At 38.2% G+C, this 21,807-nt stretch overlaps 1 protein-coding gene across 14 annotated transcripts in view; it reads right to left on the bottom strand.

Annotated features, from left to right (window-relative positions):
• Nucleotides 1-21,807, bottom strand: part of NRXN3 (neurexin 3) — a 1,622,069-nt gene that overhangs the window by 12,423 nt on the left and 1,587,839 nt on the right. For 10 of the 14 annotated variants that reach the window (XM_072963513.1, XM_072963517.1, XM_072963518.1 and 7 more), the window contains one exon: nucleotides 10,473-13,876. The exons of 1 other annotated variant lie outside the window; for it this stretch is intronic. In XM_072963513.1, the coding sequence (XP_072819614.1) occupies nucleotides 12,951-13,876 (926 nt within the window). In that variant the 3' untranslated portion in view covers nucleotides 10,473-12,950. Of the gene's footprint in view, nucleotides 1-10,472; nucleotides 13,877-21,807 lie in introns of those variants that run through there. 3 more of the 14 variants (XM_072963520.1, XM_072963521.1, XM_072963519.1) reach the window with 2 other exon arrangements.

The raw sequence follows: 21,807 nt of genomic DNA, 5'->3' as shown, positions 1-21,807 counted from the left end.
AAAATTTATAGTGATAAATGCGTATTAAGGAAAAGAAAGATCTCAAGTAAGCAGTCTAACTTTATACCTCAAGGGACTAAGAAAAACAAGAATAAATGAAGCCAAAGTTAAAAGAAGGAAAGAGATAACAAGGATCAGAGCAGAAATAAATGAAATAGAGAACAAGAAAACAGTGGGAAAGATCAGCAAAACTAATAGTTGTTTTTTGAAAAGTTAAAGAGAAATGACAAACCTTTACCTGGATTTACTAAGAGGAAAGACAGGTGACTCAAAAAATATTATAAATGAAAGAAGAGATGTTACAACTGATGCCAGAGAAATGCAAAGTATTATATGAGACGCCTATGAAAAATTACATGACAACAAATTTGACAACATAGAAGAAATAGATAAATCCTTAGAAATATACAAACTACCAAGACTAAACCAAGAAGAAATAGGAAATCTGAACAGAAAAATAATGAGAAATGAGATTGATTTAATAATCAGAAACCTCCTAACAAAGAAACACTAAGAGTGGATGATTTCACCAGTGACTTCTATCAAACAGTTAAAGAAGAATAAATGTCAGTCCTTCTCAAACTCTTCCATAGAGTTGAAGAGGAGGAAATACTCCCAGAGTCATCTTACAAAGCCAGCATTGCTGTGATAGCAAAGCCAGATGAGGACACTACAAGAAAAGAAAACAACAGCCTAATATCCCTAATGAACATAGATGCGAACATTCTCAACAAAATACAAGCAAACCAAATTCAACAGCATAATAAAAGGATCATACAACACAGTCAAGTAGGATTTATCCCTAGGAGGCAGGAATATTTCAACATACAAATCAATAAATGTGATGCATCACATTAATAGAATGAGGGCTAAAAATTATATGATCATCTCAATAAATGCAGAGAAAGCATTTGATAAAGTTTAACATAATTTTTTGATAAAAACTGTCAACAAAGTAGATATAGAAGGAATGAACCTCAGCATATATGACAAACCCACAGTTAACATCATACTCAATAGTGAAAGCTTGAAAATGTTTCCTCTAAAATCAGGAGCAAGACAAATGTTCCCACTCTCACCACTCCTATTCCACATAGTACTGGAAGTCTAAGCCAGAACAAATAGGCGAGGAAAAGAAATAAAAGGAATCCAATGAGAAAGTAAGAAGTAAAATGATCTCTGTTTGCAGATAAAATGGTCTTATATACTTAAAAACTCCAACAAAAAATTGTTAGAGTGAAAGAACTCAATAGTGTTTCAGGATACAAAATCAACATGCAAAAGTCAGTTTTGTTTCTATGCATTAACAATAAACTATCTGTAAAGGAAATAAAGGGGAAAAATCCCATTTATAATAACACCAAAAAAAAAAAACCTAAACAACAAAATGCTTAGAAATACATTTAGCTAAGACAGAGAAAGACCTGTACACTGAAAACCATAAGAGGCTGATGAAAGAAATAGAAGACACAGGTCAATGGAACGTTATCCCCTGTTCATTAATTGAAAGAGTTTAATATCGTTAAAATGTCCATACTACCCAAAGCCATGTATGGGTTCAATGCAATCTCAATCAAAATTCTCATGTTATTTTTCACAGAAATAGAAAAAAATATCCTAAAATTCATATGAAACCACAAAGACATAGAATAGCCAAGCAATCTTCATTAAAAAACAAAGCTGAGGGCATCATGCTTTCATATTACATTGTAATATAAAGTTATCGAATGCAAATTTATAGTAATCAAAACAGTATGGTACTGGCATAAACATAGGCACACACACCAACAGAACAGAATTAAGAGCCCAGACTCAGCCCACCATGAATACATTCAACTAGAATTTCACAAGGGAGCTAAGAATTCTCAGTGAGGAGAGGATAGTCTCTTAAGTAAATGATTTTGGGAAAATCGGATATTCAAGTGCAAAAGAATGAATTTGAACCCATATTTTGCATCACTATCAAAAATTAGCTTGAAATAGATTGCATGCATAAACATAAGACCTAAAACTGTAAAACTCCTAAAAGAAGACAGAGAGAAAAAGCTCTTTGACGGTGGTCTTGGGAATGTTTTTTGAATACGATACCAAAGGTATAAACAACAAAAGCAAAAGTCACCAAGTAGGATGACATCAAACTGAAAAACTTCTGCACACCAAAAGAAAGAAGAAATCAACAAAATGAGAAGCCAACCTACTGAATGGGAGAAAAGATTTGCAAACTATGTATCTGATAAGGGGCGATTATCTAAAACATATAAGGAACTCTTATAAGTCAATGGCAAGATAGCAAATAATACGACTTAAAATGGGCTAAGAACATGACTAAGCAATTTTTCCAAAGAAGATATACAAATACAAGTACATGAAATGGAACTCAATATCATTATCAGAGAAATGGAAATCAAAAGCACCATGAGACGTCACCTCACACCTGCTAGAATGGCAATTATCAAAAAGACAAGAGGTAAGTGCTAGCAAGAAGATGAAGAAAAGGGAAACATTCGGTGCACGTTTGATGGGAATGTAAATTGCTGCAGCCACTATGGAAAACAGTATGGATGTTCCTCAAAAAATTCAAAATAGAACTGCAGTATGATCCAGCAATCCCACTTCTGGGTGTGTACCCGAAGGGAATGAAACCACTGTCTCCAACAGATATCTGTACCTGCGTGTCCTTTACTGTATTATTCCTAATAGCCAAGCCATGGAAACAACATATATGTCCTTTGACAGATGAATGGATAAAGAAAATGTTATACACACACACACACACACACACACACACACAGAAGAATGTTAATCAACCATAAAAAGAAGAAAATCCTGCTATTTGCCATACATGAATGAAACTTGAGGGACTTACGCTAAGTGAAATAAGTCAGACAGAGAAAGACAGATGCTGTGTGATCTCGCTTACATGTGTAATCTGAAAAAGCAGAACCATGTGCACACACACATAAGCACACAGAAACAGAGAGTAGACTGGTGGATTCCAGGGCTGGTAGCGGGAAAGGGGAGATAATGGTCAAAAGGGACAAATTTCTAGTTATATGATGAATAGGTTCTGGGGCTCTAATGTACAGCATGGTGACTGTGGTTAACGATACTGTTTTATATACTTGAAAGTTTGCTGAGAATATAAATCTTAAATATTCTCATCACAAAAGAAGTTAATTATGTTAAGTGGTGAATATGGTGACTAAGTTTATTGTGGTGATACATACATGGATAGACAATATACATGCAATACATACACGAATCAAATCAGCACTTCACACACCTTAAACTTACCTGGAAAAAAATCAGGATTTATCAAAACAAGGCAAAACCCCCAAAAGCTACTACCCTAGTGCATATATGTATTATCAAATCGCAGCTTTCACCTGCCAAGTGAGAAGGCAAGACAGGTCTGTCTAAGTACGAGAACTATAACTCGTGTTTCACGATATATATTAGGGAAACAATATTTACAGTATCAATGCTCAAGGACGTTTTAGATTTAAAAGAGAGAAGAGAGTAAGGGACATGGAGACCATCATGTAAGACCAGCACAGCAGCTAAAGCATCTTACCGTTGATCACCATGCACATACAAGCGCCCAATTTCTTTTCCCTTTTTTACAAAAGAAGAGCAGTGTGTTTGTGTGGTAACATCAGATACTGTTTCTGGACTGGAGAGGTGGGGTGGGGGAGGGCGAGAGGGAACGAGGTGGGAGAGACTTCATTGTTTTAGATACTCTAATTCTGGACTAGTCTTCTGAGCAATTACAAGAAACCACTTACAGCCTTTCTGCTTCTGCTCTCTTCCTCTTGCCCACCTTTCCCACCTTGTTTGGTTTATAAGGAACAACTATCCTAGTTTTCCCATTTCAGATTTGACATCCAAACAGATCTGGGTACTCATATCCATGCGTGCACAGACGCACGTCTTCCGGGGAGATGTATGAATATTGCAAACTACACTGTAATGCGAAAGTTTTAGTTTTTCAGTTTTAATGACACCCTTAATTTAAACTACCTTGCACTTCACTCCTTACCTGCCTAATTGTCCTTTCTTACAAATCTAGGCAGCCTTTTTTATTTACTTGAGAAGAATATTTATGTGTGGTCTGCTAGATTCCCTCCACCCCTGCAAAATAAATAGACAAACAAACAAACAAATGCAATGAGGCAAACTGCTAAACACAGAGTAGGAACAGGAAAATTGTTTACTTGTTGAAACCTACTATTCTGCTTTTCATTCTGCCTCATGAAACCAAGAGCCAGCAGTCTGAGGTGGTTCTATCCATTTTTTCTAACACTTATTTTGACTGTGATAGAAAAGAAGGTATTACCAATCAGTCTGCAAATAACTTTCTCATAATACTTTTATGATGAAAATTCTAGGCCAAAAATTGCAGGTGAGTGAGAGCGAAGAAGAGAAAAAAAAATCACGATTTTTCAACAGACAGTGGAGCAGTAATAACATCATAACTTGAGAATATGCTTAATGAATTCTCTCTTCTATGTAGATGCATGCAAATTTAGTGTAGTTACAGCTTTTGCCAACACATGAATATAACCCTAGGGAAATACTCTAATAGATTTGTGATCACATTTCTAGAGGTAAAACTGAGATTTTCTTAACTTCCACAGGTGTAAATGAGTCGTATTCTCCCTTACCCCTGAAGGAGAACATGGATTTTATTCCAAGACGTCACATTTTACAAAAGATTAAGCAGCTGTATAAAATCTATAGACTTTTTTTAAATTCATTTCAAAAAGTGATTGTGCACAGCTGAGTCAAAATACGTACAAGCTGAAGAAACCCTTTCAGCTTTCAGGCAGTCTCATTAAATGATGAAGCGTCTACTTAGCAGTTAATCTCCTCTTTCATGTGGTCATTGAATAAAGAACTGGTAGCACCCCATTAATTGTCTGTTGGAAAGTGTTAGGTTTAGTTACTTCGAAACACATTGAACAAGACCAAGACTCAGGTCAAGAGACCCAACAGTGACTGTTTTTTAATGCTCCTTTTTTTTAATACTATTCTCTTTACTGTTGAAAATACTTGAAAATGTTCACAATAAAAAGTCAAATTAAAAACAAAACTAAAATACACAGAGATCCTTGGCATAGAAGGAGGGACTGTGGTCCTCTCCAAGTTGGAGATGAAGGTCTGTGTGACAAGGTTATTATTTTGCTGATGGGATAGGTGCAATTAATTGTTATTTTTTTTATCAATATTCATTGACCCATTGGAATGCAATTAATGAATTGTTCTACTAAATTAAAGTGAGGAGAGATTTTCAAATGTATTTAGAAAAAATTGATTTTTCTCTAATTTGTGGTCTTATGTTTTCTGTGTAACTATAGGAAGAGCCAAATTCAGTTCAAGGTGATTAACTGAACACATTTACAATTTAAGAAAGACGAATGTTTAAGTGTACAACACAGTATGTTGACTGTAGGTACAATGTTGAACAACAGATGTCTAGAACTTACTCATCTTAACTGAAATGTTATGCTCATTGATTAGTAATGTAAGAGGGTAAAGCTCATGTTAGGCATTCCTACCATAATAAAATAAAATACTAAAACAGAACAAAACAAAACCAAAATAATGCATATCACTAAAGGGGTGATAGGTTTCCTGAAGGCCTCGTGGCTTCCTAGTGTTTACCTGACCACCTAACACAAGAAAGTCAAGAACTAGAAACCTGGGAGAGAAGTGAAAACCTCAGGATGTGAGACTTCCCTGGGCATAATCCAAGCTAGAGCCTGGAAGCAGAGAACTTTAGTGGTAGTAAAGGGAAAACTGCCAATGAGCAGGCAACTGAATTTTATATTTTCTTGGCAAATGAAAGAATTAGGAAATAGAATGATTTTCTAAATTCTATATTTTATGTACTTTCTAATGCTGGCTGGCCATGCAAAAAGCAGCTAATTTTGATCCTGCCTGAGTCAGGTAATGAGGCCAAATAGTGATAATGACCAACTTTTATCAAAGTTTATTACGTGCCAGGAATAGGCTAAGCATTTTTCCATGCATTATTTTATTTAATCTTTCCTGACAAACCTACGCAATAGGTGATATTATAATTTCCTTTTATAAATATAAAAGCTGAGCCTTAGGTAGACCAGGTAATCTATCCAAAGTTATAGTGCCAAAATACAAGCCATGGCTTTCTGACTCTAGAACCCATGTACCTAACCACTAGAAAAGTTCACAGCATCTTGAAGCTCACTCTATTCATTTAATACATCTCTAAATTTGAGTCTGACTTCCCTTCAACTGTTCTTGTTTTCTGAGGCCTCTCACACAACTCTAACACTGCTTCCAGATCTTGGTCCCTATTCCTATGATCCTATCCTGCTCTGTGATTTAGTCTCTCATGGATTTATTTACCCTCCTACCTTGCACATGTCATCACATCAACAGGCTAAAGTTATTTCTGGATTCCTTAACTCCTTTGAGCTTTAAAATTTTTCACCCTATCAATTCCCAACACCACATGCATTGATGACGGACTTAATTGTGTCCCCCGCCTCTTAGATTCTTATGTTGAAGTCCTAACCCCTCAGTGTGACTGTGTTTGGAGATAGGATCTCTAAGAGGTAAAGTTAAACAAGGTCATAAGAGTGGAGACATGAGCTGATGAGACAGTGGCCTTGTATGAAGAGAAGATCTCTCTTCTGTGCACGAGCACAGAAGAAAGGTCATATGAGAACAGAGTGAGAAGGTGGCCATCTGTAAGCCAGCAAGAGGGACCTCATCAAAAATCAGACCTTTCTGGATCTTGATCTGGGCCTTCTAGCCTCCAGGACTGTGGGAAATAAATCTCTTTTTAAGCCACCCAGCCTATGGCCTTTTGTTATGGCACCCTGAGCAGACTAACACATCTTATCATCCTCTTCCTCACCTCTAAATGCTCTGGGAAAAAAGCATAAAATGACTTGTTTCTCTAAAGTCAGCATTATAAAATATAAAATATTACAACGAATGCCAGATAAAGATAGCCCACCTCTTATTAACACTTTCATTAGCTGCCTTCCTAGCAGGTTGTCAACAGACTTCTGCCATGTGCTCACAGCCTCACTGTTAGCTATGTGACTTTGCCTTTGATTTACCTGGGATATTGAGGTTCTTCGACTGCAGCTGTCTCTAGTATATCCATTTCTGATTCCATTTTTTCCTTCTTTGCTGTCGTATCAAAAGAACAACTTACTCCCTCTTTGTCCAGAGTAATAGCTCTATCTGGAAACTTCATCACGCAAACCTCTCTCACCTTCTTTGATAGTATTTCAGTGATCACTTTTCTCCTCTTGTGTCCTCTTCATTCAACCACAAACTAGCCTCCTTTGACCTGGAGAACTTTTCAAGACATTCTCCCATCTCTCTCTTCCCTTTCATTGACAAATTTCCAAAACCTTCTGAGCCATATCTTCCACTAATATACTTTGTACAATCTGTGATCCATCTAAATTACAGTTTTGACCCTACTAGCTCCTACATCAGGGCTTTGCTTGGAAGGGCATGCAGCCATGATCTCTGTCTGGTGATTGTTCAAAGTTTCCCTAACATGTCATCTTCTCTACGAAACCCACCCTTAAGTAATTTCTTTTGCATTCCCAAAGAACTTAGTTTGTATCTTTTGACAGCTTGTATATGGACCCCTACTAGTTTATAAACTCATTAAGGCTCTCAATTTAAATTAGAGTAATCATTTAATAATGGCTAATACATACATTAATAGTCAAACTGATCTCAAACAGTATCAAGATTTCAATTCAGCTGGGACAAATATAGGGTTTAGATATCTTTGGAGAAAAATAAAACTTCAACTTGAATATAGGCAAAGAGAACCTAGGCCTGAATAGATCCATACAAGAGATTAAAAACACTTAAAATTCCCATATCCATTTTCTGCTGTCATTGAAACAAGGGAACAAAAGCCAATAGTGGATTGGCTGGCACATAAATGTTCAGTAAATGTTGGTTGAATTGTTAAAAGAGTGAATGCTCAAAGTGGTTCTTGGACTACATGTCAAATAGAAATATTTAGAAACTTTATGGAGGTAAAGCTAATATAGAGTTTTGACAGAGTGTCTAAGGAAATAATAACTCTGTGATTTGGGAAGCACAGAAGGCAAAGAATAGTTTGAACCATTTGAACCTTTCTATGGTCCCTATACTGAAGGAGTTAATTGCAGGGAGGAGATTTACAGGGGTAAGCTCATTTCTGGTGGAAGACTCAAGAGGACCCCAAAGAATCAATAAAGCCATGTGATTTCAACTGCAAGGGAAATAAAAACAATTATGATGTAAAGTTATAGAAGTAAAGTGATTGTTCTGGGGCTCTCCTATATGTATCTTCTATAGACTTTTAGAAAGAATTTTATTTTTTTCTGGGATAGTAACAGATCATTAAAAATACAATTTAGCCATCATTGCTTGGCCAACCACTGTGCTTATAACCAGGCACTTATACCAACATTAGCTCATTTAATTATAGAACAGCACCAAGAGGAGGGCAGTGTCCCTCCAATGTCATGGATGAAGTGAGAGTCACGGCACACTTCACTCAAGGTTTCACAGCTAATAAATGACAGTCCCAGGATTCAGAGCCAAGACCTGAACTAAGCTTTTCTGATTCCAAAGCCCACGGCCAAAGTGAAACACACTGGAAAGGGATGGTGTAGTCTCAGCACTTCCTCATGGAGACAGTGAAAAACTATTTCTGTTGACGGACTTTAACCAAAGTATCTGAGCACATGCCACTTTGATCTCAACGAATTTACCACATTAACCAAAATCTGGAAATTTCTCTGGAAAGTTTAACATTTTCTCAAATCTATACTTCCTTTACTTATCCCAACTTTTGGCCACTTGCTTAAAATATGCCATCAGACAGATTTATGCTACCAGATGTCAATGCCACACGTTTACTAGTTGTAATCATGCTTGCAATCAAAGTATATGGTTGGAAAAATACTAGTTTTATCAATTATAACTAGTAAACCTAAGTCATGAATTGGTAACATTTCTTGACAATTACTAAGTTGCTTTGCATTGTGGAATTTCTAGCTCCAAAAGGCAGCTATTGTGTAGTGAATAGCACAGGACTCAAGTGAAGGAGACTAACCTTGTTGAGCCCCAATTCTATATCCATCACAATGAAAACACTTTATATTGTGTTTTTTTTCCCACCAAACTATACTGCAAGGCAAGATCATGGAGATGTCATATTTTTCAAATGAGAGAGCCATATCTTAGAGAGATTGTGAAATTTGCCTGTACACAGTGAATAATCCAGTTAGGGTTCAACTCAGCTTCGTCTAGCCTCAGTGCCTATACCCTTTTCATGACATCCCACTGACATTCAGGTCAGCAAGGCCCCACTTTTAACATGGCCATAAATGTACTAGCCTAGTTGTCCTTAAGCTCTTTGCGTCTGTTTCTTCACCTTTAAGATAAGGAAAATACTATCTCCCACTCAGGGATTAAACAGACTACATAAGCAAAATCACATAACAGTACTTGGCACATCATGGGCATCAATTAACAGTTGCTCTAATTTATGTAAATTATCTGAGACAAGGATCAAAAAGGGAACTTTTCGTACTTTGACATCATTGAGCCTCATTTTTTTTTCATTCCCATAATAGTTAATAGCATAACCATTCCACTAATGAAATTGGAAAGAACAGGGTTAAATTATATTAGTTTTATGTTTTTAATTATAACTCTTTGAAAAAAAAACTGGTAACTAACATATGGCTAGAATACAGGTGTTCAGTTAATCCACATTTCTAGATCATGGTGAAAAATGGAGAGTATTGTGATGGATTATCCAACTGGCAAAGTAAGCAAGTGCTTAAGGAACCAGCATATCAAGGACATCTGAGATAAGAGAAAGTTTCCAGCTATAATGAGTGTTTGCAGAATCTTACAGTCTGAAAATCTAAAAAGAAGCTGTTAAAATTTAAGCACTCATTTAAATCTGGATTTTGGATTTAGTGCTTTTCTAAAACATTTCAGTATGGAGGGAGGCTTGGAAAAGAAGGCATCTAAAGCTTTCCAGTGCTCCAAACATGAATATGGTTCTAGAAAACTGTTGAAATTTTGTTGACTTACAGCAAATACTTAAAATTCCCCAAAACTTTAAATATAGAGTATCCAATGACCTCTTTCAGAATACAATACTTCTGTGATCTTACCTGCTCCAAAAGCTGTTTTCCCTCCTGGCTATTCTATCACAGCAATCTAAATAATAATGCCTCAGTTGACAGAAAATAGTTGTTTAGCCCCCAAATATGCCATTTTTGATAAATTTAAATAAATAATTAGTAACAGGTCATAATATTTTACTTTACATGAACCTGGTCGTAGCTTACTTGGCTTTTAATACAATATGACATATTTAGACTGATCTTTTACCAAATGTTTCAAAAGCAAAAATGCATCATCATACAAAGTTTTGGGAAGAACATTTTATTGCTAAGCATATCCTTGAACGAAAATGCAAATATGAAATAAAAGAGAAAAGAAAAAAGGAAAAGCAGTAACTTCACAACATTGTAAAATAAATTCCTTAAAGAGTCTGTTCATAAAACAACAGGAATATGATAGAAGCTCACATACAGAATGCACATGTTCCCATAAAATTGTCCAAATAGAAGCTTACACTGAAAGGAAGATAACAAATGTATTTTTACTCAAATAAAAAAATGTAAAGAAAGAGAGCAGGAAATCAGTTCACAAGACCTCAAGACTCCAAGAACAGCAATCTTTCACAGACATCGAGATATCATCAACTTCATATAGGTCGGGCCATGTAGGTTATCTAATGTCGTGCTTCGATACCACTTCATAATCCTTTCTTTTTCAGTGACAACAAAAAGGAAAAAAATGCAAAACTCTTAACACATTGAAACATCAGATAACGAGGAACACTTCTTTCCGTACACATTAGTAAAGGCTACCATTGCTTAAGTTGCGCTTTTTGCCCCATGTCAATATTTTTTCAAAGTCAAATATTCATGCAACTTACAAGGACCAGCAAGAGTCGATTTCTAAATCTAAACAGCTGATTGCTTTTCATCTGTACAAAAGAAATCGTATGTATCCGACCCTCCAGAGGACACATTTCATTTTTGTGTGAATATCTGCCTTGCTTTGTCTCTTGCTTTGGGGATAGGTATGGCCACACGACCAGTTTATTGTTTTTCTGTACATTTGTTCCCTCTTTTCGAAAAGAAAGACAACTGGAACGGAAACCAAGCAAACTGGAATCAACAAAGAGAAAGGAAAGAACAGTTCTCAAAGCAGTCTGTGCACAGGTGGCTAAGGAGTTATACCAGCAAAATGTAGTAAAATATGTAAACAAAATCTGAGAAGATTTTTTTTTATTCTCTTTGACACAGTAACTGTGACAAAATGAAAACTCACACTTTCTTCACATTTTAAGGTTAACGTTTTTGTTGTTTTGTTATTTTCTTTTAAAACAACATTCTCATTCCACATCAAGATTTTTACAGTTTTCCTGTTTCAGTCATCCCATCAAACATACCGTGATAAATATATCTGTATATATATTTATTTATATATATTATACTATTAAATTCCATTTTTTGTGTGTGTCACAGCAGCTTTATTCATTTATTATTTATTTATTTACTTTTAGAAAAGATGGGCGAAGGGAGACGTGAGCAAATGGAACGACAGAGTTCTCCATAAATGTCAGGCTACAAAATTAAACCAAACCACTATGAAAAACATTATCACGTTGGGGGTGGGGGAAGAACTATGAATTCTGCACTCTGTCATGCCATGTTTGGCTTGTGTGACCTTTTGTGGTTCCATCAGAAGTTGAACTCCCTTATTATCTGTTTTGATTAACAGGCTTTTCGTTTTGTCTTTTCTATTTGCATGCATTTCAATCAGTCACAGATCCAGCCCACCCACCCCTTCCCCTTCCCTAGGAAAGGCTCTGTTCTCATTCATGGGCTTTTTCCTTTACCACAATTTGGCTGGGCTCATGGACAGAAACAATATTGTTAAGTGAAGCCAATAGTTCTGATAAAACCAGCCCTCAGCCCATTTTTTTCAGGGCTTGGGTGGCACATTCTGGAATTCGATCCTGAAGGACCAGCTTTTCAAATCAATATGACCATCCATCACAGGATTTTGCTATGTGTTCAGCAAAGCATCGTATAGGAAACAAACAACAGATTCTAGAACCACCACAACCTGATATGTAGAGTGAACACCGTGGTAGCTTTTGAGTTCATATGGCAATAGTCTCTCTTACTTTTGTTTTCTGAGTTTTTTTTTTCCCTTCTTCTTAACTTATGTCCAGTTTTTCTCAAAAAATAAACCAAAACCCAAAAGCCATTTTTCCCCTCAGATCTTGAAAATTTACACGCACACTGGCCAGAACCAGATAAGAGCGGGATTTTTTGTTTGTTTTTAACTTTTTTCTTTTTTTTTTTCTGCTTTTGCTTTTTACATAATTAAACCAAAAGGAAAAAAAAACCATTGTTACAGTCAAGCTTCACAAACATCGTTACAGACTCACTTGGAGTCATGGAACAAGTAAGCCATGAAGTCTTCGACCTTGGGTGAAAGGTCCTCAAGAGAAGGAAGCTTCCAAGTCTGTGGACGTGGGGGAGCCACCTGCTTGCTCCAGGGCGCAAAGTGTGTGCTTTATGATACAGCATGGCAGAAAGAACTTTCTGTCTCCGGGCAATGACTGAATCCAAGCAGCCATGACTGAACTTTACAGGTAGGTACATCTTTGTGTGTGTTCTTTTAAAAATGATTTTCCCCACCAGAGTCATGGTACACCCCATCTCATAGTTATAACAGTTCTGACATCTGTCAAATCTCGTTTGTTCCGAGGATTTATATCTGTATGAATAAATATCTCAGTGTTTTCAATTCACGTATTGTTGGCGGTGTCGTTTTTACACGTAATACTCTTTGTCCTTGTTTTTCTGTTTCTTGTGGCCGCTCTTCGAGCTCTGCTGCTTCTCCTTGATGAGCGTGCCGTTGCTCTGGGCCGAGTTGCTGATGTAGTTCCGCGTCTCGTCCACTTGATAGGACCCCTCGTCCCTGTTCCTGTACTTGTACATGGCGTACAGGAGGATCAAGATGCAGAGGGCGGCAGCAGCCACAATGCCGACGACCATCCCTGTTGTACTGCTGGACTCCCGGATCACCTCTGAGGCCCCCGGAACCCGTCTGACTCCCGGCTCCGTGGGGTTTGCTGTGGGCACATTACGGAACATGGGGGAAGTAATTAGTGGGCTCTTCAGTTTGGTGCTGTCTAGCTCATAGGCAGTGGGCAACGGAAGCAAGACTATATCAGGCTGGGGTTTGAGATCACGGTTATTCATTTTGCCAGCTGGCAATTTGGGCACCATCCCAGACGAGGAGGAAGCTGTGAAGCGGATCAGCTCAGGGGACAAAGATGTGGTAGTAGTCCTACTAGTTTCGGAGACTTTGTTAGGTCTAAAGTCCTTGGATTCCCACTTGGGCGCATGTGCTTTGTAGCCACCTTCGAAGATTGAAGTGGAAAGACTCTTATCTGTTACCAAGGAGAAGGTGGTGTAAAAATCTTCATCATCAGTAGGGGGCAGGTTAGAGTCAAAGGTTTCCCCTGAGCCATACCCAGATATCACCAAGCCATCATCATCACAACCATCGCTGCCTTGGTCCGACAAGCAAGGTAACCCCGCCTCAGAGGTCATGGACAGGGAATCTTTGGTGGTCTCAATAATGGTGAGGAGGGGGCGGAAGGTAGGGGGGAGTGTAATGGAAGGTGCACGAGTAGCAATAGGAGGGGTAGCTAAAGGGTCTTCTACAAGAAGAGGGATAACTAGTTCACCTCCTGGGATTGAAAAGAGAGAGAAAAACAGAATTAGTATATTCACAGAAAAACACAATTCACAGGCACGCTCAGTGAAGTTCGTTCACAGGTGCGCCTCAGAAATCATAACAAAACGACTTGGATCCACATACAGATCCTCTCTACGTGTAGTCTAACCATGCTAGGCTGACTTAGAGCCTGTCATATGCCTCTTGCCACCAAACCCAGAAATCCTTAGATTGGGGGCTTAGATTTTTAAAGATACTCTCAAGTAATTATTTCGATAGCATTCAAATAGGCTGTTTCCAGGATCTGCTTGTGGGATGATGACATTCAGTGACACCACCGCTAATCCTCACGGTCGAAGCTGTGTGGTGTGTGTGTGTGTGTACGTGCACACATGCATGTGATTAATCTGTGAACCACAGCACTTCTTTATTCTTCTTCTTGGGTTTCTACGCATTTGCTCCCATAAGGGTGGGGATTCTTCAGATCACTGAGATCAAGATCAGGGAACCCAAAGACCTCACCTTCAGTACTTGAAGTCACTGCCTTTTATTTCTCATTTATCAAGTGTAGTCTTCACTTACTGTATTCTAAGTAAGGGGAACTTCCAAGAGGTTGAAAAGGTTCATTTAACACACCCATTTTGACTAGGCTTTTCCAGAAACTCCCCTGACTATAAAAGATAATATTGCCCTGGTCCAATATTATGTTTAGACACTGCTTTTATGCTGTCTGCAATATATGCTGAGCTGAACACTAGATTTTAAAAATACCCAGCCTGCATACCCATGACTTACTGGAAACTCACTTTTAGATCCAGAAATGTAGAGATAGCAAATTGAGTTTTTTAAATCAGTGATTCTTAATTGCAGTGGATGAGATTTATCAGTTTACCCACAGACCCTAGTTACTGCATTTATAAACATGCTACGACCAGGGCAGGAAAGGAAGTTCAGAATAGTTCACTGAACCACACACAGTGCCTTGAAAATCACGGCTACCGCAAATATCCTGTGGTGAATGTTACTCACCTAATTGTAGGGCAAGTGTATAATTCATGTACAGAAGCAAGATAACCAAGGTCTCTTCTTTTTGTTTTGGTTTTTTAAAATTATAGTTTATTTACAATGTTGTGTTAGTCTCTGGTGTACAGCATAGTGATTCAGCTCTACACACACACACACACACACACACACATATATATTATTTTTCATGATAGGTTACTACAAGAATATGGATCCCTGTGCTATGCAGTAGGACCTTGCTGCTTATCTGTTTTATATACTGTACTTAGTATCTGCAAATCCCAAACTCCCAATTTATCCCTCAAGGTCTCCTCTGTGTCTCGTTACAATGGCATTTTTCAAACAGAGAAAGAATCTCAGGAGGGCACAGTTCATGTCTGTTTATTAACTTTACTAAAAAAATTATTCCAATTATTGTTTTTTAAAAGTCCTCCGGCAGGTGTGGCGTGATGGTTCCCTGCCGCCGTTGGTCAGACGGCTGAGATGCTGGTATGATACTTCAGCTGAAGTCTTTCTGAGCTGCCACAGCTAAACTTCCTAGGTTTCAGGTGTGCTGAGAAAAAGGCCTCCTGAGAAAGCACCTGCCCACCTAAGAAGACCTGCTTGCGTCCACATCAAATCCTTTATCCTTTGCAGAGAGAACTGGAGTCGTGAGGGTGGCAGTAATGTCCATAACAGGTATCATTAGGAAGGGAAGGGACCGTGGAGCATTGTACCGTCATCCCCCACCTACCCAGTGGTGTTACTGATAAAATAAGAACCTTCCTGAGAATCTCAAAATGATATTTTGCTCTGTGCTCTAAACCCCAAGCTTCTCTCCTAGTGCTCAGAGTCTGAAACTATCCGGCAAACTGATTTTGGCAGATCTGACGAAGCTTCAGACTTGTTTTACTGGACTCGCATGCCCATTTTTCACATTGTCAACATATATAATTTATAGGGCTTGCTACTTATTTAATGAATAATTTACACACTTTTGCTAGTTTTTATAACTGGGATTTGGAACACAGGTCCCTAAAGGTAAGCCAGTCCTGGAACTAACCCTGAGGGAGCGTTTCTCCTTATTCCCCTGGTTGGGGAGGCCTCGAGTGTTATGTTGAAGATGATACACAGAAGAAGGCGTGTTTGTGTAAGAGAAGAGAGTAGGGAGACAGGAGTGAAGGCCCATGTTTAAAGGGTCCCTAGGGGTTGCTCAGGGATGATTTTGTTTTCCTTCAGAGAACAAGACAGGTTTTTTTTTACCCACCTCTCCTAGAACTAAGGTTTAGCAGGTGTGTTCTCTCCCTGACGCATGTACCGGGAGTGATTTGTTCCTTAGGGCGATGATAAACACCGACCCAACATATATTAAGGAGAGAGGAAACTGGGAGGAGGGACAGGAATGACTGATTTGTTGGGAGGCAAAGCCCTGGTACAAATAACTTACATATAAAGGCCAATTGTGAAGTAGGATGCCAGCATCCCTTTAAGTGAGATTAAGAGCACTGTCTTCATGACTGCAGAGTGGCATTCATTTGCAATTTTAGTGTACCATCTGTGACACCCAACTGGAGTTTCACATTTGCCTGTATTCTTTTTTTTTTTCACTCTCTTTTCAATCCCAGCTAAAGCGTCCACAGTTGTCTTTGTTGTGAAAAAAAATCTACAGAATCTACAAACTGCTCACTCTGCCGTTGAATCACTCCCACTTTCCTTTGCCGTTCTCTTCTCATTCAACACCCTAATGTGAGCATCTCTTGGGGCAGGAAAAAAAAAGTAAAAAATCATCTTTTTCCTAGTGGTTGGAAAGAGGGACTGGATCTCACTAATTTACGAAGAGCTTCTAAGAGGTTGGTGAGCCCCTAAGTGAAAGGACGAGAGCTTATTTCAAAACTAAAACGATGGGTGCGCTATTGCAGAGTTAAAATACCAGAATCTGTTAATGCTGCTAATCTTCAATTTCCTTTGCCATTTTGTTATTAATCCTGGCAGCAGGGATAAAAATGATAAATCATGCCCCACCCCACCCCTGGTCAGGGAACTATGAGCCCAAATTCTGGTCATATTTAATCAATGAAATGGTAGAAACTTTCATAACTCCCTTTTCCTGACATCTCAAGGAACTGGAGGAATGTCTTTAGTTTAAAAGAGAGTCCTCTGGGATGCAGGAGCTGGTGTTACACAGGGGAATTTTAGTGCAAATAGGTGGGAAACTTGAGATGATTGTAAATGTGACGTTGCTGGGGCAGGTGTGTAAGTTGGGGCGTATAAACCATCTTAATATCAAAATCCATCTTTAAGATTTAGGACGATTCTAGTGTCTTGGGGGAGTCCAAGGGCACACATCACTTGAGATAAGGAGGTGAAATGTAATTCTCCCACTATTAGATCCTTCCTAGAAATAACTTAGAGTGTGGGAGGCTATTTAAGACTATGTTTATTTGGATTAATCAAAAGTGACTTTCCTCAGAAATGCTGGAGCAGCTGATAATTTTTTTTCCCACTGCCCAAAGGCCACGGAGTCAGTGATCACCAGATGTCTATGCTTAACAAGGTATTCACAGAAGCAGCAAGCCTAAAGTCATAAGAGGTTGCAGGCAGAGTGATGCAAAGCCTGTAATCCATCAAAACTCTAATTTTACTATTCCATCCCCAGAATTTTTCTTTGGTTTGGAATAAGAACTCTCTGTATTCCTTAAAGTTGGCATTTTAAATCAGGAATATATACCCTTTCTTGACAGGGTTGTGCTTTTCTTTAAACCAGAGAGATCACCAGGGATATAAAAGGTCTATTTTAGCCCTGAAGGCTGCCCTGCTTTTTGGCTTTATGAGTGTATTTATAGATATATAATTCATGTGTCTAGGGCTGATATTCAGCACAAGGGGCTCTCTGCCACCGAAAAAGACAGTGTATTAAAAATTTAATAGAACTCTTCTGAGCTGTGAGAATGTTGTAGGTGATGGTGATGTAGTGGGTCATCTCAAAAAACAAGAAGAGCAGGATGGAGTTTCAGTGTGGCTGCAACCTTTACCTCTCTGGAGATTCATGAGTCTAAGGAGTCACAAAAATATGAAAAAACTGATACCGACAGCAAGACTCTGGGGGAGGTCACCATGCTCAATTCCTTGAATTTTTTTGGTCTATATTTAGGCTCTTTACCTCCTCTCTTATTTGAATTCTCATCTAATTCTCTGCTGAGAAATTCACATACAATGGGGAGAAATCATCTTTTAACCACTAAATTAGTTACTGAGTGACAATCATTTAGTTATCTGGTGCCACAGAAGTGTCTATGTGCAACACATACATATCCGGAAGCTTGTAACCATGAAATTGTTCTTCGTTCATCCTCAGAAAAAATACTTATGGATAGATACAGCAAGTCCCTGGGAGGAAGACACCAGAAAAACACAAGTGTCTCAAAGGGGCTCAACTTTTAATTAACATTTTAATGAAATGAGAATCTCTAGGTAGGACATTTTTTTCCCCCTAGTTTATCTGAAATGGGTTTGAGTCTAAAAGGCTACAGATTCTGTTTTCAATATATGTTCAGGTAAGATTGAGACAGAAGGAAGGGGGCAGGGCACAGCCATTCAAGGAATAATACAGCAATTAACACCAGGATGGTGGAAGATTCAACCCCCAGTGGGCCTTGAGGCTCAAGATGGTGGGAGACGTGACTTCTAGTGTCTTGGGGGAGTCCAAGGGCACACATTACTTGAGATAAGGAGGTGAAATGTAATTTTCCCACTATTAGATCCTTCCTAGAAATAACTTAGAGTGTGGGAGGCTATTTAAGACTATGTTTATTTGGCTTAATCAAAAGTGACTTTCCTCAGAAATGCTGGAGCAGCTGATAATTTTTTTTCCCACTGCCCAAAGACCATGGAGTCAGTGATCACCAGATGTCTATGCTTACCAAAGTATTCACAGAAGCAACAAGCCTAAAGTCATAAGAGCCTGCATTTAAAATAAATGACTAGCCTTTTATTAAACTGATTTATGGATAGCATCCTGAACAAAAATAAAAGCTTTCAATTCAGTCAGATAAAATAACACTCCATTCAGGAGGTTCTTAGTTTTAAACCCAAAATATCATCCAACGTGCCAAACAATATCAAGTCATGTAAATCAAGGCAGATAAAGCCAATTCATTATTGCTTCTCAGTTGGAAACGTATTCCTTATCCACCCTTCGGTTTCATATTTCTAAAACAGTTTCAGATAATGCTAATATCTAAAATTAAAGTGAAGCAAGTAACCTCTTTATTTAAAAATCGTATAGCACTTCTTGCCAATCTTCTGTTTCCAGAGGCGTGAGGCAATCCTGAGCCAAACGCCTTTAAGGTGAAGGCACAGCGTCACCGCAGAGTCACACAGAATGGCAATACCCACCTGAAAGGTTTCCTAGTAAAACTTTAGATGTGCAAATCACCATGCTTCTTCTTGGGAGGATCTTAGGGTCCTTTTAAAGCTTACCTGATTAAATCCTTGAGAGAAATGGCAACCAGTAATAGAAAGGGACAAGGAGAGAGAAGAAGAGGAGAGAGGGGCAGAGAAGGGAGAGAGAGAACTGGAAGCCTACTGTGTGTGCGCGTGTGTGCTTTCACCAGTACTTCTGTACATCGGAAGGCACCACGTTATAGGACAATGGTCTAAAACACTTGGGATTCTTGGTGTCTTTATTTGCAGTAAAACTGATTTTGCAGTTTGTGGTGATGGCGATACTTTAATCCTGGATGACCAAACTCTACCATAGTCACTTGAGAGTACCTTATCTCCCCTTTGCCGAAGGGAAAAAATAGAGGGCTGATTTCCCTGAATGCTTTCTAAGCCGTTAAATTAGGACGTAATTTGATAACACTTGGAGTGCACTAATTTTCTTTTCAGGGACAGGCCTCCCACAGGTTGCATCCAATTTCATATCCCACTGTAGAGCCTACCATTACTGTCAAGGCTTTACAAGTTGGTTCAGGCAAAGAGGCCAGGCTTCCTTCGGATGGTAAGAGCCATTTACCCACACCCTTCAACCAAGAGTAGAATTCACATTGATTATTAGTAGCAAATCAGCACAAAACGTAACAGTGAAAATTAAGCAAACAGACATAAATGAAAGAAAATATGTAATACTGTCTTCAAAATCATGTAGTAGGAAATAAAATCAACGTCAGGGCCAAAGTAAGCTGGAGGGAAGGAGCAGATAACATTAACGAGGCATTCACAATATAAGGACAGAAAGAAAAGCAAAAGCAAATAAATAAGAGGCTGCTTTAGAAAAAAACAAACAAAGAAATCATATCCATATAGACAAAATAATTTAAATTAAGAAAAAACATACTGTATTAATTTATAGTCAACTTACATCAACAAATTGCCCGCATGTTTTTTGGCATGAAAGAAAAATTTACAAAAGAAAGTTGTGTAAGAATGCTCTTGGACAAATAGAATTGCCACATTCTTGTAACTTGCTTTTTTGTTGTTGTTGTCATTTCTTTAAGAACTTTTGAGCAAAATGTCTAATTTTTCAAATATAATAATTTACAACAGAGGATGATACAGGGAGGCAACAACACATACATCCACACCACATAACATGAAAAGAAAAAAAAAATCTGCACTTTAACAGTTTTTTTACTTTGAGGGGCTGGGGAGGGCATCAGTTTTGAATTTGCAATAATTCCGATTGCGATGGTTGAAAAAATTTTTTTTAAAAAAAACCTGTTTAATTTTATAATTTGCCTTTAAAAAAATCTATCAATCTAGAGGGTTTTGAATGAATTTCTGCATTATTAGAGGTTCTCAGATATAGATGTAATTGTACATTTGTTTGTCTTTTTGACAAGTTTTAGACTGTCTTTAATTCAAGGGGATGGATGACAGCACATAGATTTGAACAATGCTAGAGAAAGGAGGGGGTTGGGAGGGAGAGATGCGGAAGGGGAAGGGTCATATCTATGAGTGTACGACACAAGAGATGAAGATGATGGGAGTAAATGTGTAAGTGAGTCGCCATGTCCATGTAAGGGCGGCGCGGAGTGATCTAGCTGCATTAGAGCTTCTGGCTGTAAGGAAGGGATGGGCAATATACAAAAACAAATGAGCCTACACATGCCCATCTACAGAAATAAAGAACAGAACTCTAACACTGACAATCTCACACACCCTAAGCTGCAACTTCTTCAACATGCAATTTACTCCAAAAATCATGACAGTTTTCATTAAAGATTTTCAAATGATAAAAACAGTTAAACTTTTTTCTGTACTAAAAATAGCCAAAATACATAAAATAATAATAGTAATATTCATAATAATGATCCAAAGGTTAAAAGCAAAAACAAGGAGACTAGATTTACGCATTCAAGTTGAACAACTTCATCGGCAGCCACACAGCCCCATCTCGAGTTGTGTGTGGTGGGGGGTGTGAAAGATCCTCAGAGGGGACTGAAAGGCACAGCCATGTAGCGAGCCCGCTTGCTGGGTCATTCATTACTTCCCTCTATAGAAAGGCTACTGTCTGAATGACGTCACCCACCTTCCCCGTGCCACCCGTGGAGCACGTGACTCTAGGTGAGACTGGGCTTATTTAAGAGACGTGGATGTGGGGATGCTGCAGCTGAAGTTGTTCCACATTTAAAGAGGGAGTGGGGAAAAATTGCAGAAAACAATTCATAACTTTTTTTTTGTCACAGTTTTGGGTAAAACCAAATCTAAAGATCTAGCAATTAAAAAGAAACACATTGATATATATATATAGATAGATAGATAGATATAATATAAAAAGCACTTAATTCCCAAACAAGAAGGGAGCAAAGAACAAAAAATAATTTAAAGAAGAAAGTATTCCACACACTTTCAGAGATGAACAACCAGATGCACACGCTGAGCCGGCACAGACAGAGCAGTCAGGGGACACTTTTTTTTGTTTTTTTTTGCTTTATATTT

Source organism: Vicugna pacos, chromosome 6 (assembly GCF_048564905.1).
Source record: "Vicugna pacos chromosome 6, VicPac4, whole genome shotgun sequence".
NCBI lineage: Eukaryota > Metazoa > Chordata > Mammalia > Artiodactyla > Camelidae > Vicugna > Vicugna pacos.
The sequence above is the reverse complement of the archived record's forward strand: the minus strand, read 5'-3'. Positions and strand labels throughout refer to the sequence as shown.